The 26,895-nt window shown below is 37.8% G+C and overlaps 1 protein-coding gene across 1 annotated transcript; it reads left to right on the forward strand.

The window, feature by feature from the left end:
- Positions 1–15,682: 15,682 nt before the first annotated feature.
- On the forward strand, positions 15,683–21,702 carry LOC107737449 (uncharacterized). Its single transcript, XM_016548932.1, has 3 exons — positions 15,683–15,809; positions 17,672–18,147; positions 21,590–21,702. Exons 1-3 carry the CDS (start codon positions 15,683–15,685, stop codon positions 21,668–21,670), a joined length of 684 nt encoding a protein of 227 aa, XP_016404418.1. The 3' UTR covers positions 21,671–21,702.
- Positions 21,703–26,895: the final 5,193 nt, after the last annotated feature.

A 26,895-nucleotide genomic window follows, 5' to 3' on the forward strand; every position in this document is an offset into this window, starting at 1 on the left:
TTGAGATGCCTTTAATATCATTTGTTGTTCATAAAGCCAACCTTTTCTAAATTCAAATAGTCCTTTGACAATAACACACAATATATTATAATACAAGTCAGTCCAGTTCCATTAATAGTGCAATATTTCTTGATGCCGCACAGTAGTCAAGTCATATTCATTTATAGGGAACATTTGACGCGTGTACTGCACAATGAAATAAATCAACTCATAATATAAATTTATAATACTACAATAAGACAAAGCACTACAATTATATATATATATATATATATATATATATATATTACACTAAATCTGTTTTAACTTTAGAGATAATTTGGCTTCTAACAACACATTAGAATTGCTTCATATCAAGAAATTATTCTTACAAATTTTGTACAGTTCGATGCACAATTATAGAATATATAACTGTATAAAGGGAAGTCGTGGCCTAATAGTTAGAGAGTCGGACTCGTAACCCAAAGGTTGCGGGTTCGAGTCTCGTACCGGCAGGGATTGTAGGAGGGGGGAGTGAATGTACAGCGCTCTCTCCCACCTTCATGTGTGTGTGCACTTTGGATGGGTTAAAATGCAGAGCACTAATTCTGAGTATGGGTTACCATACTTGGCCACATGTCACTTTCACTTCATAAGAATATAGAAAAAAAGAATATAAAATATTACTTAAAATAAAATATCCACAGTATATACAATGCTGTAGTAGGGCATCTCAAATGAGCCTATAGATTAGGAGGGCTCTTCTTGTGCTTAAGAAACAGGTCACACTTGACCTCAGAGACCCTGCAAAAACTCTTCATACCCCTTTAAGATGTTACTGTCCCGCCTCCTGTTAGAACGCAATGACATCATTGGTTTAAGCAACCAATGGGAGACCACGACGAGCATGAGCTGGAGAGAGTAGTGTGTGTAGAGCGCATACGTATGTGTGTATGTGTGAGTGTGTGTATGTATGGGTGTGATTGAGATTCTAGAGAGACTTTTTATTTATTTATATATATTTTTTAATTATACACACTTCAGCTTCATTGTCCATCTGCACACACACACACACACACACACTTCGGAAGTGCACAAACAACATGAAAAGATTAAAAGATCAGTGACTATCCAAAAACTATATGTAAATTAAAAACCTTTATTCGAAGGAATAAACCAAAGAAACCAGATGACCTTGTGAGGTAAAAGTTTTAGCAGGAGAAAGCATGATGGCATCTAGCTTACACCATCTTGAAGAACCACCTTAAAGTAATACAACACCTTTCTGGAATCCATAAATACTTGACATTCTGAACCCAATGCTGGGTCTCTGTTAATGCCATGATGTTATAAAGTCATAAATTGCTCATAAATGTGCCATGAAAACCTTTCATAGGGGCATTTGTCAGTATGCTTCTTGTTTGAGCACATGGTGTGAAGTTCCACAAAGATGTAGTCTAAATTTTGTATGAGCTTAAGCTCCTTGGTCCATTCCATTCATTCGCATGGTAGTTTTCACATTTTCCCTATTACACTTTTAGTTAATTGATCTGTCCAACTGCTTGTTCCATTTTCATTATTTGTCATGAGAGGTGTACCCTACAGCCATGTTTGAGCTCTTTCTCTTCAAAGGGAGGTAATGTGGCAATAGCAGGATGGAAATCTACTTTAATTCTGATGAGTAATTAATGAAATCGGAGAGGTCACTATAAAGATGTGACCGTCCTGTCGTGGTTATGAGGATTATATATATAATGTACAGTAGTAGAAATGCCATTCCAAATCAAAGACTTTCTTTCTGAGTAAATGGTCCCAGAATTTTCACTTTTGTGTCAGCTATTCCTTTAACATATGCTCCTGGTGTTATTGTGAAAGATTAGTTAGTCTAGGTTATTCCAGAGACAAAAATAAATAGTTCTGCCTCTGAAATGACTTTCCTTTTGGCTCATGTCAAATAGGCCACATGAGCTTGTTATTGAGAAAGAGCTGTTTAGGTGTAGTTTTATTCTACTCAGTAATATTAATTAAAAGCTCACTGAGAAGATGCCAAGAGACTAGACATAAAAAGTTCTCACACCATACTTCTAGCTCTGTTGTTTTATTAACAAAACATTTCACCACTCACTGGTGCGTTCAGGTCACGCTCAAAATCGCCATTCCATTTATGGTCTAATACGCAGTTTTGACACAAGATAGCAATTGTGAATACATTTTCGGTCATATTTTTCTGAATGTAATATGAAGATTTTATAAAGTGATTGTATAAATGTGAAGAGCAGGCATGCCAATATTGTTACAACCGTAGTTATCTATTAGTAAAATATGCTTTAAATGACTAAAAATGCATCATCGTTTTCAAATACCTCCATTTTCACAGTCACTACAACATGAAGATGACATTTTCAAATGTATTCACTTGGGTGAGCGCCTTCAAAAAGCTCAGGACAAAAATGCCATCTCAGTGGAAGGAAGGCCAAAAAGTAAAGAAAAAGGTGCATTTTTCTTAATTGACTGCATTTTGGTGTGTAAATCCCACCTTTCATGATCAAATTGGTTTCTAGTAGATAAAACAAGTCCCGTCATGCATCTTTCCTCATTGAATATCTTGGCATATCATGGAAGTAAAACTACTTGTGAATTCCATTTCATGTTGATTTTAAGTTTGTTTTAAGAATTTATTTGTACTAGACTGGGATTCGTAGTAGGGGTGTACGATTATTGACACAAAATTATATCTCAATATTTACTGGGACTTTTTTGATACGATAATTAACTGATATTTTGATTAACTGATATATAGTGTCTAAGTGTAACACACTCAATATTAACTTCTTGTTTGTTGAACTGTTGTATAAAATTAATATCACATTTGCGATCACGCTCACACGCTAATATTTAGGAAAACGGCTCTTGCTTGTGTGATATTACTTAACTATATAAATATAATAAACAAAAACCCATACAGGGATAGTTTTTGCTTTCATAACTTGAATTATTAGGGGCATTTTAACTGTATTCTAATATGCTTCTTCAAGCAGTCAATGCTTTTGGACTGGCAAGACGTGTTTTTGTTTGTTTTTTGCAATGCAAAGTAAGAGACATACTTGAAAATGTCAGCTCGCATATCGTTAAAACAACAATCACGATATTATCATAGACGATAAATATCACACACCCCTAATTCATAGCTGAAAGACAGTATGAATGGCAAAGCTTGTCTTTCTTTTCTGTACCACTCTATGACCAACGTCGAGACCAAACGTTTAAATACCTGGCTGATTCTCAAGCTTTAGCATCATTTGAGATAAAACTAAAACTTTTTTACAAGGCCTCAACATGTTAAAGGAAGATGGAAAGATGTTTTGAGTAGACGTTTTTGACTACTCAGTGCCAAAGGCTGTTATTCCTGTACCAATGGACACATGTCCTGATCTCAGCTTGACCCTGTGGCTTACACTAATAAATACAATTACGGTGGTTGGACTGTGGCCTTCTGCCAGTAACGTCTTTGGCACTGCTGGGTTGCTGACGGAAGCTGTGTGTGTATAAGTGTCTGTATCTGTCATGTTTGAGTAGGTCTAGTAGACCACTGAGAAGCTTTGGAGGAAATTTAAGGATCTTCTTGGCAGTATTTCCAGGATACAAGCCAGAAGAACAAATCATAAGTAAAGGCCTTTTCACAAGAATTATCCTCTGAATGTCATGTTATGCTTTCAGCACTTTGAGCATAGTGTTGGAACTTTTGACCTGCATACAATTCTCTGTCAGCTGTAACGCTTTAGCATGATTCGCTGATCTATAGAGTTTAACACATTGGGGAATGTTGTCACAAGTCATTTGGAAGGGCCTTATTAAATGAAAAATACAGAAGTAGAATTCAAATGTAAGTTAGGACACATTACCAGTGAACCAACACTGTACAAGGAGGACATAAACTGATCTATACTAACCCAGAAGCTAGAGTCGCCCAGAAGACTCCTTCATGCATGAACAGACGCACAGAGCTGCAGTCATGGCCCCCGAGGGCTGGTGTGTTTTTTTGAGTCTTGAGGCTTCCTGTGTTTTGAGTGTGTCCTGTGTCATAGCCTTTCACTTGATCCCCTTTTGATTGTTTTGTTCTTGTCCACTTGTGTAAAAATTGAAAAACACAGCTGCGAGTGTGGCCGTTTTTTTTAAATTTTCTTCCCTTTCCCGTGTGATCTTAAATTGACCACAGAGGACTAGGCCTAAACACTCCCATGTTTAGCAGACTGCTTCATGTTACAAAAGTGCCTTTGCAAGTCTTGCAAGACTCTTGGAAAGTACAGCGCTTTATCAGATTCATTTTGTCATTCATTTGCAATCTACAAAACATTAGATTGCCGACCTACATAGACTTTGTTTTATGTTTACACACAAGCCAAAAAGGTCATTGACTTTATGTCAGATGTGCAGGCTTAATGTAAGATGTCATGAGAATATATGTAAGGACAATTGGCTGGATTCACACGCTCGCCTAAATACTACTGCCAAACCACAAACAGTTCGTCAAATGTTTGTGTTTCTATAAGCCAGGAGGGAAAAGACTGGAAATTCTAGTCCAATGTCATTTACATGTTGGCCAAGCACTTAATCTAGCAGCCAGGCTAAAGAAAGTTGGACACTTGTAATGGTTTTAGTCAGAATGAGAGGAAAAAAGAAGGAATTGGCAATACTAACAAGTAAACGTGACGTTATGGATTTGTACCACATTTATGCTGTAATAGCATTTTTTAGCTTCCTGCTCGAGTAATTTCCGCTTACTCAGTATGTAGTATGGTTAGCCAAAGGCAGAAATGCGAATGTACTTGGGCTGCAGTAGATTTTATAGGCCTTTGACATAATTGGCAGCTTATGTCTGCTATTTAAGCATGCATGTCATTGTAATAAAAAAAACATCAGATATTTTCATCAAGCAATTGTGTTATTGCCTCACCAATAATTCCTGCTGTTAGTTTTCTAATTGCAGCAAAACTTATTTCAACATTGATAGTTCTGCTATTGCACTGGGTGGAAATGTGAAACATGCAGGGTTGTGGCTGGTAGTGATTAGGCACTTTCTGTTGGACATTGTTAGCAAGTTGGTTGGAATTCAGCTGTGGTTGGTCACAAGTATTATCAGGGAATTCTGAGACTTGTGAAACCCTCAGTGTTATAGCAGAAAGCACATGAAACGTACAAAAAGCTGTTTGTTACTTGTTTTTAAGGTTGTGGTTGAAAATTAAACATTGTGAGAAGATATGTTAAAGTGGTCACCCAAAAATGAAAATTGTCATCATATCATGCCCTCATGTCATTCAAAATGAAAGTTTATGGCTTTCCTTCTTCTGTGGAACATAGAAGATATATTGAGAAATGTCTGTCCATACATTGAGAGTCAGTGGGCTCCAATATTTTTTGGTTCACATGCATTCTTCAAAATATTTAATCTTTGGAACAACATAAGGTGGGTAAATGCTCATTTTTTTTTTTTGGGGTCAACAAACTCTTTACGTTTGGCTGATGTAATGAAAAGTTATGTTTCCAATAGCTACTTGTCAATCAACTGAGGACAAGCAGACATGTTTTATATGAAATCTAAAGAAAGACCTGCATTGAGCTCTAAATAGGCATTTTTTGTTCTAAACTAAGTTAACGCAAAAATAGACATTAGCATAATGCACTGAAAATAAGGTGCATGCTTTTTTTAAATTTTTTTTTACGTATATTGCCCACAACCCCTTGCACAATTAAAGAGAAGTTTGTGACAGTTTTCCTTCTTCTGTGGAACATAGAAGATATATTGAGAAATGTCTGTCCGTACATTGAGAGTCAGTGGGCTCCAATATTGTTTGGTTCACATGCATTCTTCAAAATATTTAATCTTTGGAACAACATAAGGTGGGTAAATGCTCATTTTTTATTTTTGGGGTCAACAAACCCTTTACGTTTGGCTGATGTAATGAAAAGTTATGTTTCCAATAGCTACTTGTCAATCAACTGAGGACAAGCAGACATGTTTTATATGAAATCTAAAGAAAGACCTGCATTGAGCTCTAAATAGGCATTTTTTGTTCTAAACTAAGTTAACGCAAAAATAGACATTAGCATAATGCACTGAAAATAAGGTGCATGCTTTTTTTAAATTTTTTTTTACGTATATTGCCCACAACCCCTTGCACAATTAAAGAGAAGTTTGTGACAGTTTTAAGAAAAATGCTCATGAAGTTACGTTAATGTACTGCAATGAAATGTATCTGATTCTGTGTTGCATTATGAGACTCTGGTATGTCTGCATGCATAAGTGTTTCATTTGAAAGTGTATGGAAGAAGCGGAGTGGTGTGTTACAGTGGTTACATTTGCTGTCTGTTGAACACTCATGATCTACACACGCAGAAGTGCGCACAAACACACCGACTGTGATTACAGGACCAATCACTATCCTAAACTGTTTAGCAGATGGCGTAGCTAGAACACGCGTGTTGACGCCCAGTATGCAGCTCTCACCTACCGCCCACTACACAGCATACTGCTTTGACATCACAGACATAATTAAAACTCTTAGGGGGACTCTCTCTGAGGACTGTTGAGGAAAACGGGACAGGACTTTTTTTATTCCATTAATTTAGCCATCGACATTAGGAGGTTTTCTTGGTTTTAACTTTTTTTGGTGCATTGTGAGAAAAATTGGGGCACTGTTCCAAATGGCGCACTTGATATAACCTTGTGGAGCCCAAGAGGCCGTAGGGTGTCCCATTTGTCAGTTGATTATTCAGAAGGGTGATCAGAAGCACCATCTTTTATGCTGGCTGGCAAGCACTGTTGCAGACTTCATGGTGGACTACCACCCAACAGTGTAGTCTGCAAAGGGCAATTTAGGACAAGTTCTGGGTTGTGGACCCTACTTACTTAGTACACTACTTATTATGTCATTCAGTGTAACATTTGCATATTCTGGGTGAAATATAATTTAAACTCTATCTGAGACATCTCTGGTCTGCTGCTGATTAGCATAAAAAACACCGTTTATAAAGATAAAAAAAACACTTTTATAAAGATTAATAAAAATTGTGTATACAGCAATGCACTTGGAATGGAAGCAGGCAAATACATGGAGGATATTTAAACAGAAATGTGAAGCTTGTATTTTTGCTGACACTGATTAATTCTTTGGTTAAGACAGTTGAGCTATTAAGTTATTTAGTTGATTGTGGAGCAATTTCTGGTCATGCGTTAATAGTTTTGTTACATCACTTCCTGGTGTCCTTGCAAGGATATCAATGAACAGTAAACACTCCCATTTCCTGCCATTGGTCAACAAATGAATAGTCCCACCCCAAATTCACTCCATTACTTGAGCCAATATTGTTGAGATTGTACAAATTTATAAGGATTAGCCACCAATTTGCCAAAATGTAAAATAAGTAAGAACTGCCATTAGGTTTCAACTACCACACGTTTTTTAGGGTACTGGTCTACATATGGTTTACTTGTAGTTGTCTGTGCATTTTAAGATGTGATGGGTGAACGTATTTTATAAATTACATGTTTCACCTTTAGCAACTGTAATAAAAGTCAACAGTAACCAATCAGATCACCTCTCGTTACGGGTCACTGCAAAATCAGGACCTATTGACATATGATGCATAGAATTTAGAGCATTGTTCAATTATTTCGCTGGTATGTGTGTTGTTTAGTCTGTTTTAGGACACGGGTGTGCTCATAATGACGTTAAGACTGTCGTGTGATTGACCTTTGAGCATTACCACACTAACAACTCTTTTGTGTGCCAACAGTTCTGAGCTGATATCATATTCACACACACCCTCTCCAAAGCTTGTAATCCATGACCGTCATCACTGACCCTAATCTACCCCACACATTCAAATGAGAATAGCCAATGCTAATCCAGAAGGCCATGACAGCAGTGGCACCTCCCTGCCTCTCTCATTCCCAGACTGCTTTGCGGGATGGTACTGTAGACCCTGAGGCTACGGGGCAGCTTATTATGTTACATATGCAAACACATCGACAGCCCTACAATTTATGAACTCAAACAGTGCCAGAGGATACAGAGAGTAAACCATAAACTATGCAAACAGCTCTGCCTGCAAGAGCTGTGCATTGTGGTCTGCATCAAAGCCTCATGCAAATGCTGTTTTGTTGCATATGTTAATGCAAAAGGGTTGTGCTAGTTTATGCTGTAGGACATATCTGGGATCGATTTTAAACCAGATAATCCCGCCTGCCAGGGATAGCAAAAAACACTTTTTATATTAAATCATGCAGTTTTAAATCATATCTTTACAACGAGGGATTATTGAATTCAAATCTAAGGAACATTTTCTTCAAGGGAAATTTCCATCCTAAATTCATTACAATGAATGATGTTAATGTTTCTTAGAAGAGTCTTTTTTTTAATGTGTTTATTATTAGAATAGAGTTGATTATCACTAACAACTGTACTGAAAAGCTGTTTTTTTTTAGACATGGTACCTAGGTTTGCAAAGGGGTGGACAATTTCCCGTTAATTTCCGGAAACTTTCCCTGGAATATTCCAAAAAATCCTGGAAAGCTTCCAAAATTTCAGGAATATTTCCGAAATTTACTGGAAATGTTCCACCTTTTTGCAACTCTAATGGTACCATGGTAATGCCATTCTATTCTCTGAAGTGTTTCTTAGTGTCATGTAAATTCCATGAATATACATGAATTTTGTAATCACCATGAATTCCATTTAAAACCATAACTGTTCTATGGCATCGCCAATGGCACATTTGTTTTGAAAGACAGTTTCGCTTCTTATTTTATTAAAGCATTTTAATGAATGAGACACATTCATTGAAACCTACTTCTTTTGGAACCACGATTCAAAAAGTGAATAGGTATTTAAAAACACACTCTGGTAATATACATTAATGTGGTAATTATTCAGCACCATGAATTAAATACCATGGTATGACCTTCTGATACCATGATGTATCACCATGGCACTGTCATACTTTTTAGATGATGATTTGAAGTATACTGTAATTATGCACTTTTTTCAAATTGTACTTCCGTGTTGATGAAAATTATGTATTCCCATAGATGAAGGAAAGGCGTAATCCATGTGTAAGCAAATCAGTTCAGGTCCACTGCAAATGCAAATACATACGCAAATGCAGAGGGAACGGGCTGGGCTGTAAACCGCCAACCGTGTGAATCACACCTACATGAGTACAGCTCCCCTGCAGTAAGACATGCATTTATGTTAATAAACAGTGCTGTCTATGTTGGTTTGATTTAATATTATACTTCTGCTTCGACATGTACATAAGAAAAAACTGCTACTAATGGGTGCTTACTGACCTCATGCACACCCCAAAAAAGGGGCTCCACACAGTAGTGTTCGTATCATATACAGTTATTAAGAAAATTATTCAAGCGCAGCTAGGGCTGCACGATTAATCGAATGCGATTGTCATGCGCATTTTGATAGTAATGCCGGTTCTGTAATCAGCAGGAAATCATCACCACATGCTTTCAGATGGAGCAGAATTTACTACACATAGCCGTAGTTCACTGACAAGTTACACAAAAAAAATCGCAGACGATTTTATTGCGCGATTATGAAATCGAAGAAATAGTTTGCGATAATGACAGCTGTGGTTTCTTCTGCGAGGCGTATTTGGAGTTTCAGCGCGAGAGCGCCCTCTGGCCTTTGGATGGAGATTTACTGCTGATCACAGAACCGTGCTTCACTGAAAGATACGCATGACAATCGCAGCTTCTGTCGAACCGCGATCTTGATTCCATTTCGATTTATCGTGCAGCCCTAAGCGCAGCCATATTCCTGTCTTGTTCACCTGCCCTACTAACTTTGAATGTCAGTTATTCAGATAAATAACCAGTCACTGGATGAATGTGCTGCCTGTTGAATTTTTAAGTTATGCCATTGAGGCAAAGTTAATGACCATAATGAAGAACTGAATAGTCTTTCCTATTCAACTTTATACTACTAGTATAGTACTTAATTTATAGTTACAGCTCTGAAATCATAAATGTTACAATTATTGCAGCTAATAACAATCGTAACTCATATAACTCGTAACTTCTTTTAAATGTGTAAATATACATGACATCAGTTGGTCTCTAATAATAATGCACCAAGTTACATTTCTTGACTACCATAAACATCCTACTCTTATCCTACTGTTAGGTTAGAACTTGGTGGAAGAATTGTTTGTTTGTTTATTGGTGCATCTTGCTTGCCTTTGTACCTGCCGCCACCTCTAGCATAGTAAAAACCACAGTAACAATATGTTTGTACCATGGTACTCTTAGGAGTATCTCAGAGTACCGTGTAAATTCAGATGGTACATTTAACATGTTAATCACTTAGTACCTCAGTAAAGTATATGTCAGACCATTACCATGTCAAACCATGTCTGTACCATGGCATTGCCAATGGCACATTTGTTTTAAAAGGTAGTTTCTTTATTAAAGAACTGTAATGAATGAGAGACATTCATTGAAACCTACTTCTTTTGTAACTGAAATTCAAAAGCATACTGTGAATAGCTTTTTAAAACATACTCTGGTAGTATGAAGCAATATGCTATCTATCTCATGTGTATCTTCAATCTTCATTCTTCAAAGCCAGTGGTATGTGAGCACTGACCTCATTTGAACTGCATTTTATTTTAAACTAAGAGAAGATACTGCCTAAACAATTATTTGAGGAAAACAGGCTGTACTTTCATTTCGATCCAAAACCATAGTGAATAGCTTGATGGGTAATTTGACCCTGATGCTGATGATTTTGACAATAGCTCTGTTAACATATCTTCACTTAAACTAATCCCCCTAATCCCTTGTGAAGATGTTGTCATCCCATCTGGGGGCGGTTCCCTGGGAAACAGGCCTCATGCAGTGCTGCAGTATTTAGTTCAGTCACTCAGCTGTGTGTATATGCATGTGTGTTTGTATGTAGAGTTCCATTACTAGCCAAAATAAAATGTAGGATCACTATTTATATTAAAAGGCATTACCTTTTGGCCTTGAATCTGCCTCAGACTGAGTATACACAAAGCCTGTTTTTCTCGTTGTGTACTACTGGAACTGCTTTTTCCCTTTTGAGCAGCTTTTTGTGTCTGCACCCATGAGATCCTATCAGAGCTTTTCAGTGCAGGCAAAGAACCAGAAGTCGACTTAGTATCAGTAATGTTTTCTCTCTCGACATTGAAGCGAGTTGAAACGAGGCTGCATGTATAAGAACGCTCCCAGGATCTATTGATTGGCTGTCACCATTAAGCCAAGGTCACTTGCCAACATCTTGTAGCTCTGATATTGTGTCACCCTCTGCCTACTTCAGTGAGCTATGACACAAGGAGACCGGTCTGTACAGTAGAGGCACACATATAGGCTATAATTTTCGGTTCCTAGTTATATTTGCCTCATTGGCATGGTAAAACAGCTTACATAACCAAACCATTAATAAACACTTGGTCATTATCACAAAGTAAACTCCTTGAGAGTGATGCAAGATCACAGTGTCAAGGTTTATTTTTCAATATTGACAGGCTGACTACATTTATACCTAAAAGAAGTCTATTTGTACATAATTACATTGAGAAACAGGTTTTCTGATATTGTTTGTTAGCATTTCATGCTTTTTCCAGTTGTTTTTTTTTTTCCAGTCATTGCTCTGTTGTTGAGGCGGTACAATCTTGCAGTAGGGGAAGGAATCTGCATTGACATAGGGATATTATATTGATATTTGTATCACGATTCAATAATATTATGCTTTGTAAATGTATTGTCATTACAAAACTTTGATATATTGCGATCTTTTACCCAATTGATTCTTATTCATCATTTGGCTTCTGCTTTAAGAATAAGCCATAAGAATAGTTTTAGTTTTGAAAGTAGGCACCTTGGTGTTGGTAAAAAAATACTTTAGGGAATGGCGTACCTTGGTTCAGATCTTTTGTCATAGCATGAAAACCCTTGTCTGCTATTCTGTATGGGTCGTGAACTATACAGGTAGACCAACAATGTGTCCTTTTTTTTTTTTTTGGTTGTCGAATGGAAATAATCAGTGTACACTGTGTAACCTATATTTTGCCTTTTCACAGACTTGTTGTGAGAATGCTTGTCAGTTACATTTTCCCCACGAAAATAGCGATAGATGTACCTTACCTTTAGACACAGTATCTTGAGAAAAAAATAATAACTGACAATAAATTATTAAATTTTTTATTTGTTGAATATCTGTCCAGTTACTTTATTAAAGGACTGTGCCTTAGTAACCATATATTGCAAAGAAACATGTCTAAGCAGTTGTCATTACAGTAAATCAGCCTAGTTATGGGTTTCCTGAACTAACCCACTAACTAATCAATTTTGGAAATACATTGCCTACTGCAGAGGACTATTGTACCTTCTCCCCCGCTCAGTGTGTTTTCTTCTCTAGTGGGATTGACTTGTGTATTCTGTACACACATGGAACAATAAGGGCATTCACTCTGTATTTATTTGTATGGTTATCACCTCTGAAACGTACACTCTCGAATACAGTAATGGGCAGTAGTTTCTAAGTATGTGATACTAAATGAAAACCTAGTGTATAGCTTCTTACAACCGAAGACACTTGTCTGGCAGAGGTTTTGGTGGTGAGGAATGGTAATTTGTGTTGACTTTGAGATTCGAGACAGACTGGATTTCAGTGAGTGAAAATGGCTCTTCTGGGGGCCCTGAGCTGCCATGAGATCCTAGTGCATCATGCATGTGAGAAAGAGTGACACATTTGAGTCATTCAGTTTCTCTCACTGTTTACTTAGTGAAAGGCGAAAGAGATGAGAAGAGAAGTGGTGTGTGTGTGTGTGTGTACTTGAGAACAGATGGCAGCTGGTTAGCTGGGTTTGGACAAGGTAATTACCGTGCACTGTGTTACTTAACTCTTTACTAGTGCAATCTGTTGGGTTTTCTCTCTGTTCCATTCCCTCATTCGCTGAGAGACATTAAATCAGTTTTGCTCTTAAAATAATCTTGTCTAAATGAACTTACACTGGGACTCAGCTAAGCTTTCAGAGCAATTGATGTTGTGGTATTGGGTGTGCCTCTTGTTTTTACTTCTCTTAACCTCATGCTCTGTTTCTTCTTTTCGCACTTTCGGATCTTTACTCAAACAAGGCAAATCAAAAAGGAAATGCACATGCTGAAGTTTAAATTGAAATACATTTCGTTTGGCTAGTGAGCACCTTTTCCATTTGATCCAATCGCGCCTTCTCTTCTACACCTCATCTCAGTTGAGGTGTAGATCTGTGAATCATCAGTGCTGATTTCTAAGGCAGGCATCACTGTAAATATTGCTCATACTGGGTATTAAACTTTGATGTATCACACATTATTTGTGCTATGTGTGGCATGATTCATGTAGATCAGGGATCTCCAACCTTTTTTACACCACGGACCGGTTATATTTTGAAAATATTCTCGCGGATCTGCTGGAGTGGGGTGGGATTTATATTTATATACGGATCGGATGATTTTTCAGATGAGCAAGAAAAAAAAATATTTAAAGAGAATGAGAATGCCGAGAAGGGTTTTTTGACAATTTTATATGTATGTATCTCAAATGCAAGGAGACGTGAAAGAGGAATCAACTCGGTATTTGCACTCTGTCTGAAACACGTCTCTGTGCATGTGTGTGCACACCGAATACAGCACGCGAGTAACGAATCGAGTTCTCTTTCGCTTCTTTTTGTGGTTTAAAATAGCTTGAACTTGTAAATTGGCAAATAGGCATGTGACGGTATCAAAATTTCATGTTGCGATTAATTACTAATGCTTTTATCATGGTATGCGGTATTATCACGATATTGAAATTTAGTTGCAAAAAAGTGTTGTCATAATAAAGTATAACAGGTTTAATAACTTTTTTTCTTATAACAAAAAGAAATTGAACATTTAAATACAATAAAGCAATACACAAAAAATGTGTAAAGTAAATACAGATTTCACACAGATTAAAGTGCAAAAGAATTATAAAGACCAATAGGTATCACTTTACAATAAGATCTCATTAGTTAACCTTAGTTAATGCACTAACATTAACAATGAGCAATAGCTGCATTTGTTACAGAAGTTATTATTCTTTGTTAAAAAATACAGTTCATGTTAGCTCGAGTTCATAAAATGACTGAACAATAAAGAATCAAATCATTTTCAAACAATAAATAGGGCATGTTGTAGTCCAGATTAAAATGTAAAAAAGTAAATAGCCTATTAAGTCTAAATATTTAAGTATTTGGCGCTGTGATGAGCACCATAGCAAATACACAAATCTGAATGGCTGTTTAAATCATTTAAATAGGTTTCAGAAAGTAGCGCTGCGCAGCTGCTTTGTTTACGGGGTTTCCGGGGAAATGGCTGCATTTCTGCTGTTCAGCACCACCTGCTGTCAGAGAGTGAATGTGCACTTTCATTCAGCGCCTCACGTGCTTCTCATCCGTGCTTGTTAACATGAGAGTGCGCAGCGATGTTGTACATTGTGACCAGTTGATGGGAAAAGTATTCTTAAAATAGTCCACCCCGTCGACCAAGCGGCAACCTTCCGGTCTCTCTCTTGAAACCAACACGGAAGTGACTTAAACTGCAATTCATTGACTGGCCGCTAGAGACTGACTCCAAAAGGGAGTCAATCCCATAGACTCTCCATGTTAAAATGCCCAACTTTACAGCAGAAAAAAATGTTTACAGCCTGGTACAAAAAGTGGTTTTGGTCTATATAGCTAATTTTGCCCTTCATGACAACTGTGAGGGGGGTGAATTTTTTTTATAACTCATCCGTTTAAATTATATTAAGCCTTAAAGTTCTGCATAATTAAGGGCGTGGCCACTTGAGTGACAGGTGGATTGCCGCTGCTGTCACCACCGTCGAGCTAGGTGGGCGTGGTTTCAGCAACCAGCTCCACCCACATCCCACCTCTTTGCACATTTTCGATTATCCGAGAGTGACACGCTGCCAAGATGGCGACGGCCCGCTCCGCCCACTTTAGGCTGCAAAAATGCAGAAACCTACGGGTGACGTCACGGACATTACGTCCATGTTTTTTTTACAGTCTATGGTCTTGACCCGGTGGTTGGGGACCTCCGTAGATTATTGAGGTGTTCTATTACTTTCTTAAACCATCATATTTTAGATTTTCTGCACGCAGATGACAAAACAAAAATATCCCATAGGCTTGCATATATAGGGAACAGATTCTCATGATAGTTTGGGGGTGGGCTTTTATGTCTTGGGCCACTGAACATGCAACCAAAGCATAACATGCTAAAAACACTTAGCAAACACATAGCATCGCTTTGGCAGCCAACCACGTCTTGAAGCTATTGAAGCCATCTTTTGCATGGGTAATCATTACACACATTTTCTTTCAAAACTGTAAGAAGTTTCTGAGTAAATGGATAATCCCTATGTTTAGGTTGGACTGTTTGCAAGAAACATTCAGCACTTACCGCATATGTTTGTCTCACCCTTTGTAATATTAGAAGGTTTCCTAAGAAGTTGCCCAAGTGTTAGTCACTGGTCTTGTTGTGATAGCAAATGATAAGCAATACTTTCATGCTACTAGACTGGAATACAGATGCATGAAAAACACTTTCCATTCGCTTTTGTGAGCTGTGGGACATGACAGTAAAAATATTCTTGTTTGTATCATGGTGATTCAGGTTTGTCTGACCTTTGCTTTGCTTTTGAAACAGATTTCCTACCATGGCAGTGAGGAAGGAGGGGAGAGTGAAGACTCCGAAGGTGAAAACCAAGAGCTAGCACAGATTGACCGAGGTGTGTGTGTGTGTTTTGCCACATGTATATGTCTATAGCATACAGGGCTTCAACAACTAATTGATCAAATTTATAATGTTACATAGATAATGCATAGAATAACACATTTACATAAGTTACTGTTATGTTTCTGAAATGTTTCTTATTGAAATGTTGTCATTAAAGTGATACTCCACCCAAAAATGAAAATTCTCTCGTGATTTTCTCACCCACATGCCGTCCCAGATGTATATGGCTTTTTTTCTTCTTCAGTGGAACACATAATGAGATTTTTAGTAAAATAATTAACCTTTTTGAGTCCATGTAATACAAGTGGAGGGGTCCCTCAAAATTGACGCTTCAAAAACTATGCAAAATGATCATGACAGTATTCCATACAACCACAGTTGAGGTTGATGAATCAGTGTCTTCGGAGGTGAAACGATAGCTGTGTGTGTGTGAGAAAAATACAAATTATTTAGTAAATGATGAGAGAATTTTCATTTTTGGGTGGAGTACATCAATATGCATATCAATCAAACAGACTGAAACAGAAAGTGAGTGCAATCATTAGCATCGAAACAATATTTGTTCTTAAACATCAAAATTAAGTTTTAAATGAAACAAAATGAAAACCATATTTGCAATGCAGCGGATGCTATGTTTTACACCTACAGTAGTAGGATTACTATTACATGAAGTCTACATATATGGCATTAGCATTAGAGGAAAAGATTTAGATTATCATTAGATTATAAAAATAGTTATTAGTTGAACCTAATAGTCTGTCACATACATAAACTTTGATCTTCTAGGTTAAAATCCCTAAACCATAAACTTTATCTGGAGTCCATATAGATATAGACCACTTGTGCATTTTAATCATACTTTGCTTGTACTTGTTGTACTTTCTGCCATAACAGTAGCTAAGAGCAATAAAAAATGGTTTGGTCTTATCTGTTATGGTTTGGCGTATCGTAGTTTATTGATTTGAGTCCCGTAAAGGGACACTTTCACCGATGGTGTCAAATAATTTTAAATAAGACATGGCAAGTTGAGGCGATATGAGCCACAGTGACCATTAGTGATGCAACAGAGGCAAGCAGAGTTGAACAAATGAGCAGTGACTGAATATGACGTCTACCAAAAGGAGTGAAGACATTGGAGCTTACAGTAGTTGATCCACCTCATGATGCAGTTCAATACTGTAGTTCAGTTAGAACGCAGACTAACCTCTAGCAATTTCATGTTTATCAGTGTGAAAAAACCCTTAAGGAACAAACCATTAAATATCATTGTGCTCTTGAGCAAGACATGTAAACCCAAGATGCTCCTTGGGATTGTCCCTGTATTAAAGGGGTCATGAACTGCATTTTATAATTATTTTATAATGTTCTCTGAGGTTCACTTATATAAAAAAAAAACATCATAATTTAGAAGTAATAGGCTATCTTCTATCCTGTTTTTGAGCCTCTCTGCAGAACGGTCTGTTTATATAGGCGGGGCACATTCAAGACTCGCAAGTAAGCGCCCAGTGCTATGATTGGCTAGCAGTTTTGCTTATTAAAATAACAGATGGACACTGCTGTGACATACTCTGAAAACAACATGGGTCATTTGGGTTAAATACTGAGTATATATCAAACGGTCTGGAACAGACAATACAATAGTAGTAAAAACACGTTTACTCACACTTATGTGCGACATTAGTGTTGGATCCAAAATGGTCCGACTAAGCACTAAGCATTTTTTACTTTCAGTCTCTCTGAAAAGCCTGCATCATATTGTTTTGTTTAAAAATGAATGTTCATGACCCCTTTAAGTGCATTTTAAGTTTAGATTTCGCTAAATGACATCCTTCTGCTATATTACACCCCCTGCAGAGCGCCGGCGGAACTGCGCCTTGACCCCTCTAGCCACTAGCCAGCAGCACAACCAGGGCATTCTTTCTCCCGCCCACTTACGGTGTCTCCGTTTATTCCTGGACCCAATCCTGGACCATCACAGTTCCGAAGAGGAGCTTGAGCGCATCGCAGGAGCTACGGCGGCCGAAGGGGGCCGAAAGTGGCACAGACATGGAGACATGAGCAGCGCCTTTAGTGACGAGGAGGTGAAGGACCTGTGTGGGCCAAATGAATCATCGGCTGGACCTCGCTTGAGCGCCTCCTCTCCCAGCCCCGTTCTCTTCAGCTCCTCCCCTCCTCGAGCTCTCAAGCCTTCTCACACCCCAGCCCGCCTACCTGTCCGGCCCATCATTCTCAGCCACTTTGAACAACCTTCCATGCCTTACTGGCGGCACCGGCCTGCTTACACAGGAGAACCTGGTCGCCCCAGCTTGGACCTAGAGAAAATGCAGCAGGTAAGAGACACTCAGTTCTTACTTAGCCAGCAAGAGGCTTTGTGTGATTTTGCAAGGGAGGACATCAGCATCATTTGTTGGTCCTTGAACATCATATTCTTTAAACAATTGTAGTCTTAACCCTATGCTCAGCCTTGCCTTAAAGGGGTCATATGATGCTTTTTTAAAGATCATTATTTTGTGTATTTGGTGTAACAGAATATGTTGACATGCTTTAATGTTCAAAAAACACATTATTTTTCAAATACAGTACATTATTGTAGGTCCTCTATGCCCCGCCTCTCTCAAACGCTTCGTTTTCTACAAAGCCCCCTCCTTCCCTGTCTCTCTCTCGCTCTCTCTCTCTCTCTCTCTCGCTCACACGCACGCACGCACGCACACGATGCGCAAAACTCCGCATTTGAACGGTCAATAGCAAATATTTAAACTAATAACAAAACAGTAGCTGATTCTGAAGCGCCAGATTGTCATAGCAAAGTCAGAATTACCTCCTCTCCTAGGTTCACGAAACGGTCGTCCATAAAATGCATTGCTGTTCTGTTGTAAGTTATCTTAAAGATTCCTAAATGCATCTACTTTCGGAAGGTGAAATAAAGTGCTTTTGCTTTCGCCTAGAAACACACAGCTTCTCCCTGACATGGCTGCTTCAACACTAACTGCGATTACTGATACCACGCCTTCTTTCTTTGCGTGCAGATTTGGGCCTCATTGTGCTAATATTTCCACATAGTGAGGTAGATATGTGGGGTGTGTTAGAACGAGCCGTTTTAGGGGGGCGTGGCAGAGTCTTAACTTTGATAAAGAATATCTCTTTGGTTTTGAGACTTTAGTCTTTGCAACTTCAGGGATCTTATCTATGCAAAATCAGCTTGTAACACTCCAAAGAGAAAGGAAAACTTGAAATCGCATCATATGACCCCTTTAAAATCAGAGGAAAATACAAATGTTGATGAGAATGTAGAAGAAACCCCTAATCCTAAAATCTGATTGCTTGATAGGACTGATTTTCCAGGACTAACTAGGATATACATCTAGGAACACATTATTAGCAAAATCAGTCACCAAGAAATTTTTCCCGATAGGGATGTGATACCCCCATATCACACTCAACAGAACTAGGAACATGGTTACTGTATAAATGGATGAACTATGACTTAGTGTGGACAAAGACAAAAAAGATGGGGGCACTCTGCCTTATCAATCATGGGACAAAAGTGTGACTGTGAAGAGTGAACACAAAGACATTGTGAACTTTGAGACATACAGCAAATGGGTAAACAAATTACACAGATCAGTTTAAAGAGATATTCCACCCAAGTCTGTTTGTCTTTCTTTTGCAACTCAGATTTTTTGAAAAATAATCCATCGCTGAGTCTGGATAATGCAAGTGGAAGGAACTCTCATAGTTAATGCTTCAAAAACCATCAAAACTAATGAAATGGTAATCCATACGACCCCAGTTGAAAAATCAATGATAAAATCAGTTGATAAATCTTATAAAGCGAAGAAATATATGTGCATCTTAGAAAAAATACTAATGATGGGAATGAAGCTACAGTTTACAGTTTAAAAAGTTTAAAATATTAGTATATTTCTCGCACAAAAAATTACAAAACAGGTATTTAGAGACTTAAGTCACACTTAAAACATGTTTTAATATCAATGCATTAGAAACAAAGTATTCGATTAAGTGCCATTTATTTGAAATAATTTACCAAGCAGAACATTTTGCCAAAGGTTCAGATAAATCAATAGATACTTATAATAGATTAGAATAGATTATTATAAATCAGTAAGCACTGTTCTATTAAGACAAAACTCTATGGACACTTTTGGTTTCTTCAAAAGTACTGGAAACTGTGGGTACTCTGCATAGACACCTGTATGAGCTTGAGGGGAAGTGACTTCATACAGCCATCAAAAACTTTATAATATAAATAAATAAAACCTTAGGACCAGTCATTGTGACAGTTCCTTGGAAAAAAAGAAATACTACTTAAATGCTTTAATTCCGAAGACCATCTTAGATTACTTTCTGGTGTAAAATCTCTTCAGAATAGTGTTTCAGACCAACAGTACTTGTTAACTCAATGGCTGAGTTTGAAAACAATGCAAGACAAATGCACACAACTATACTTAGTCAGACAACTCCATGTGCTCCAGGGCGTTGTGCCCACCACCTCCAGAGAGAAAGAGAGGATGACAGATGTCAGCCCCCTCTCTCACTTTAAACAAAAGCCCAATGAAGTGAATCTGTGAGTGAATGAAACGGCAAAGTAGGACAAGTAAACCTAGTAGTTTTGCCTTCAGGTGTTCAAATATACAGGCCAGATTGTGCCAGGTGGAAAAAAAGGATATGTGGAGACAGAACGTGCAAAAAGGTGAGAACAGAGAGAGAGGGGAGTAGAATGAAGATGGCTGTTAGGACCATATGACTCTCAGAGTGCACTGTGTGTGTGTGTGTGTGTGTGCTTGGTCAAGTGGAATGGGAGGTGTTGATGGAAAAACAATATGGGAAACTATTCAAGTTAGCGGCTAAATGCTCACTTAGCTTCAATGTTTAAAAACCAAATCCATTTTTAACTAAAAACATACTCAAAATAGTAAGTCATCATTATTGCCTGAAGTTGTAAACGTGTCCAGCCTCAACTTACTACGTATCGCACGTTTAATTTTATACGACAACTGTTATGGTAATATGCTGTGCTACATTTGGCCAAGTGTCGTGTTAGTTTTTCATTATTAATCCTTACCAACTAATCCATTCCTGCACATATGCAGTTACTCATATCTCAAACGCAGGGGTCCAGCTATTGTTCGAGTGAAATGAATGGTTTGTCTGACAGATGTCTAAATGCTGCCCTCCATGGTTGAGTGAGCTTGACAAACATTATTTTTTGGGAACTTTGAAATGAGGCCGAGCTCATTTCAAACTCCACTTGGGCTTTAACCATGGCTGCCTTCCAGTCACGCAGATCTGGACAATTCCTGGTTTGTTGTTTTTCTTACCGGGATTTTCCCTTGTAGAACAAAGACACTGCTTGAAATGTGCATTAATCTTCCTATAGGTTTTTCTCATAGATTTATTACTATATACAACCTCTAAAAAATGTTGGTTGTTTTCACGGTAACGAAAAACCCTGCTTGTAATATAATGCATTTAAATGATCGCTAAAGAAACAGGGATATTCCATCATCATTAATGATGGGTTGCCATTGTTGTGTATGACATTCTTTCTTTTGTGGAAATGAAAAAAAAAATGTTTTGCAGCATTTTCATGCTGCTTTTTTTCTACTGAACAAAAGCATAAAGAGTGAATGAGATTTGAAGTTCAAGATAATCAGTGACTTAAATGTTGTCTGTTCCTCGAATTTATAAAAATGAATATAACGCATGAGTCTTTTGGACTACTTTTATGAACTGCCTTTTGTCCATTGACAGCCCTGGTCCTTGATGGAGCCTGAGCATTCTGCTAAACATCCCCTTTTTGTTCTTCCAAAGAAAGAATATCACACGGTTTGAAATGAGGGTAAATAATGTAAAAATGTTTATTCATAGCAGGTTTTTTTTTTAATCATAAAAGTTTTGTATCTTTGAGGATCACTGATTGTTTTTACTGTAATGAACAGCTTAGACTGTTAAGTCCTAAGTGCACTGTTTTTAAAACGAACTGAAAAGAAACAGAGTTAACCTCTGTTCTTGAGTCACCAGGCCTCAGTTTAGCACTAACAGTAGAGTTCTGGGTAAGGAAAGCAAACAGATTTCCATGGTTGTCCTGAGGGGGCGGCCCACAGGATGTTTGGCTCTGTTACATAAAAGACTCATTTGTTTTGGTAGCCACAGTAGCCCAGAAATTCCAGGGCTCTTCCAGAACAGCTCAAGGGCAAAAAAGCAGTAAATGTTTATACTGGCAATATGAAAACGTGTTCCTCATTGTGCTGTTGTGTGGAGTTTGGCTTTGAATAGACTTGTGGAAGGTCAAGTCAAGTCAAGTCACCTTTATTTATATAGCGCTTTTAACAATACAGATTGTGTCAAAGCAACTGAACAGCATTAATTAGGAAAATAGTGTGTCAATAATGCAAAATGACAATAGTAAACACTAATTTTCCAGTTAAAGACAGTTCATCATTGAATTCAGTGATGTCATCATCCAGCTCAGTTCAGTTTAAATAGTATCTGTGCAATCATTTGCAATCAAGTCAACAATATCGCTGGAAATGAAGTGTCCCCAACTAAGCAAGCCAGAGGCGACAGCGGCAAGGAACCAAAACTCCATCGGTGACAGAATGGAGAAAAAACCTTGGGAGAAACCAGGCTCAGTCAGGGGGCCAGTTCTCCTCTGGCCAGACAAAACCAGCAGTTCAATTTCAGGCTAGCAAAGTCACATTGTGCAGAGGAATCATCTGGTTCCTGTGGTCTTGTCCCGGTGGCCGTCTAGGAGACAAGGTCTTCACTGGGGATCTGTCTCTGGGGCTCATCTAGTTGTCCTGGTCTCCGCTGTCTTTCAGGGCTGTAGAGGTCCTCTCTAGGTGCTGATCCACCATCTGGTCTGAATACGTACTGGATCCGGGTGACTGCAGTGACCATCTGATCTGGATACAGACTGGATCTGGTGGCAACGGTGACCTCGGAATAAGAGAGAAACAGACTAATATTAGCGTAGATGCCATTCTTCTAACAATGTAGCAAGTACATCGGGTGTTATGAGAAGTGTTCCCGGTTCCGGTTGACCTAATTAATGCAGCCTAAAAATCCTTTAACGGATTTGAATATTAGAAGCGTATTAGTGTGTTATGTGTAAGCCAGGTTAAAGAGATGGGTCTTTAATCTAGATTTAAACTGACAGAGTGTGTCTGCCTCCCGAACAATGTTAGGTAGGTTATTCCAGAGTTTGGGCGCTAAATAGGAAAAGGATCTGCCGCCCGCAGTTGATTTTGATATTCTAGGTATTATCAAATGGCCAGAGTTTTGAGAACGCAGCGGACGTGGAGGACTATAATGTAACAAGAGCTCGTTCAAATACTGAGGTGCTAAACCATTCAGGGCTTTATAAGTAATTAGCAAGATTTTAAAATCTATACGATGTTTAATAGGTAGCCAGTGCAGTGTTGACAGAACCGGGCTAATATGGTCATACTTCCTGGTTCTAGTAAGAACTCTAGCTGCTGCATTTTGGACCAGCTGGAGTTTGTTTATTAAGCGTGCAGAACAACCACCCAATAAAGCATTACAATAATCTAACCTTGAGGTCATAAACGCATGGATTAACATTTCTGCATTTGACATTGAGAGAATAGGTCGTAATTTAGATATATTTTTGAGATGGAAAAATGCAGTTTTACAAATGCTAGAAACGTGGCTTTCTAACGAAAGATTGCTATCAAATAGCACACCTAGGTTCCTAACTGATGACGAAGAATTGACAGAGCAGCCATCAAGTCTTAAAGAGTGTTCTAGGTTATTATATGCAGAGTTTTTAGGTCCTATAATTAACACCTCTGTTTTTTCAGAATTTAGCAGTAAGAAATTACTCATCATCCAGTTTTTTATATCGACTATGCATTCCGCTAGTTTTTCAAATTGGTATGTTTCGCCGGGCTGCGAAGAAATATAGAGCTGAGTATCATCAGCATAACAGTGAAAGCTAACACCGTGTTTCCTGATAATATCTCCCAAGGGTAACATGTAAAGCGTGAAGAGTAATGGCCCTAGTACTGAGCCTTGAGGTACTCCATACTGCACTTGAAAAAAAAAAAAAAAGGTCTCTAATACAGTGGCCCCAAAAAAGTGTTCATATGAATGTCACTGCAATAGTTAAACAAAATATTAAACAAAGTATCATTTGTTGTCAAGAATGATCGCACAAGCACACTTTTCAAAAATAAAATTTGACAAAAAGAATTACAAAAAATATATATGCAATTCAAAATCTTGTAAAGCATGTTTATAGGTAATGTGTTGAACTTTTTGTAACTGCAGTGTTTTTGTAATTCTGGTCTTGGGTCAGGTTTTATCTAATCAAACAATACATGATTTCTTTAAATGAGGGAGGTTAGATTTCTTTATAAAACATGACATGTGAGCAGGCCTTTTTTCGGCAGTGCGCTGGAGCTTCACCGAAGCGCACCCGCTGACCCTCATAGCCATGGTCGTGGACCCCGAGTGTTTCTTTGGCCCTCATCACACTGGTCCAGAAGGCCCGAGCTCAATGATGCCGGTGTGTGACGTCATTATGAGCTCGGCACCTTTTGGACTGCAGAACAGTGTCTCCTGCTTGCCTCCTACAGCCACGCATGGCACAGGAACTGGAACACTCTTGGGCAACCCTGGCTACAGACCAGGAGTCAGAGAAATGAATTAGAAACACAATCTGTGTCACCTCTTAGGGGCCCCTTACAAGAAAAAAAAATATTAATACCATTTAATTTTTTGAAATACCTTTTAGTAACATTTAAAGGGTTAGTTCACCCAAAAATGAAAATTAGCCCATAAATTACTCACCCTCAAGTCATCCTAGGTGTATATGACTTTCTTCTTTCAGACGAATCCAGTCGGAGTTATATATGGATATTAACATACTACTTATTAGTCACATCAGAGTCTTATAATGTGTATGTGCTTTTTAAAAAACATTTATACATCATAAACAATAACTCATTAGTCCGTAAATCTTTGAAAAATGTGGAATGATGGTCACAGCTCAGTTAAAATGAGACTGAAAGAGACGGCTAAATATGCATTTTATGCATATTTTGATTTGAATGAGATTGGAAATGGTTTTGTTATTTATCCTGTAATTTTTGTATCCATTGATCTATTCAAGCCAGTTTTCAGACTTGTGAAAATTATAACCATATCACTTTCACAGGGTATTAAGCTAAACAGTGATAAGTAGACATTGATTCCCCTTACATAACTTCTGTTCTGTATTTCTGCTTTAAAATTAGACCACACTTTATGACCTCAAAGACATAGTAAAATATCCATTGTAGTATTTGACTGTTTCATGAAAACCAAGGATTCAGAAGAAGTATGTCTGAATTCTTAGTTTTCATGAAACAGTCAATTACTTGGATGGTTTACTACAATAGATATTTTACTATCCGGTGAGACCATGGGAGAGAAGTTGTGAATAGCAGTGAAGTAACTCAACTGACGTTGTCAGTGTTTTTCATCAGTTATGAAGCAAGTTCAATTTTAGCTGTAACCCAGTTTTACAGAAGACAAGTGTCATTATTCAGCTCGATTTAATTCAACATTTTTTAATTCGTTAAATAACGGTCAAATGTTGCAAAGTTTATCGGTTATAAAATGAGTTTAATTAAGGTGCACTGTAAAAAATATTTTTTTGAAGTTGTAAGTTAACATTATTGGAGTGTTTTACGTGAAAATTCTATTTCAGTCTTTCTACGTCACAATCAATATTACTTGCCATTTCTTTGTAAATAATTGTGAAATGTACTAGATATTTCTGAGTAAATGTTGTTTCTACACCATTCTTTTTTCAGTCTCTATGCAGCTCTACAGAAGGCAATAATGTCATTGCATTGCAAAGTTAGTGACATTATCCAGCTCTATTCTCATCTGATAGTGTGGTTAAAACCATAATATTACTGAATATTAATTGTCTATTAACCCCCTAAGCCCCTAATTCATACTCGGGGTATAGAGGAGCAACAATAATGTACAGTTTTTTTAACCTTAAACCGCATAAACACATTGCATTACACCAAATACACAAAATAATGTTCTTTTTAGCAATGTCATATGACCCCTTTAAAACATAAAAATAAAGGAAAGTATTTGATAGTTTGTCATTTGCTGTTAGGAATGCATGGATGAAACCAGTTTAAAATGATTAAACTCCGAACATTGCTTCCTGAAGGGAGATTCATGGAAAACAGCTGCTTGTAGAAAGTAAATGGAATTATGTAGCACTGCAATGAAACCCTGAGGCCTCCTCTTTTTATTTTGATGAAGTGTTGATCTGGCCCCTTGATGGATTTGAAAACCTCAAACAGAGTGGCTATTTGACAGGAAAAGAGCTTAACCTTGTGGTACATGCCTATATATCTTTGTGAGTTGTGCAGTTTAAGCCAGGCTAGATTTAGCTGGCCATATGTGAAACATATTAACAGCTTCTTTCATTGCCCAGGACAGGAACTCCTCCTTTCTCTGGGGTTTTTTCAGGTTTTTGCTCATTTGGTTTTACTCAGGTTTTGTTTTAAGGATCATTTCAGTCATGTAAGCCGGTGATGAAACACTAGAGGAACATTTTAGTTTAAGTTCGCCATGTTACCCATAGTACATGCAAGTTAAAGAGTTTAACATACAAAGATTCCAAGAAAATAGTTTAGTGAATTAATAGTAATACATTCTTTATGATTAGTCATATTTAAACTTTTTTTTTTTCCCAACTATGGTCGCAAGTTCCATCGTTAATAACAAATTTCGACGATTATGTTTTCCAAAACCATAGTTCCAAAAAACATTCGCTAACAGCTTTACAAATGTGTGTGATTGGATCTACAGCTCTTTGATTAATTAGCAGAAATTGTTACTCCCCCACCTACATGTCATTGATGACCAGTGTTGGGGAAAGTTACTTTTAAAAGTAATGCATTTCCGATTTCTCCCAATATGGGGACAGGAGACTTTCCCATTTCCCAATGGAAATTTTCCCATTTATTGACTGACAAGTCTCCTGTCCCCATATTGGGAGAAATCGGAAGTACAGAGGCGTT

Source organism: Sinocyclocheilus rhinocerous, unplaced genomic scaffold, assembly GCF_001515625.1.
Source record: "Sinocyclocheilus rhinocerous isolate Xijiao unplaced genomic scaffold, SAMN03320098_v1.1 scaffold524, whole genome shotgun sequence".
NCBI classification, from domain to species: Eukaryota; Metazoa; Chordata; class Actinopteri; order Cypriniformes; family Cyprinidae; genus Sinocyclocheilus; species Sinocyclocheilus rhinocerous.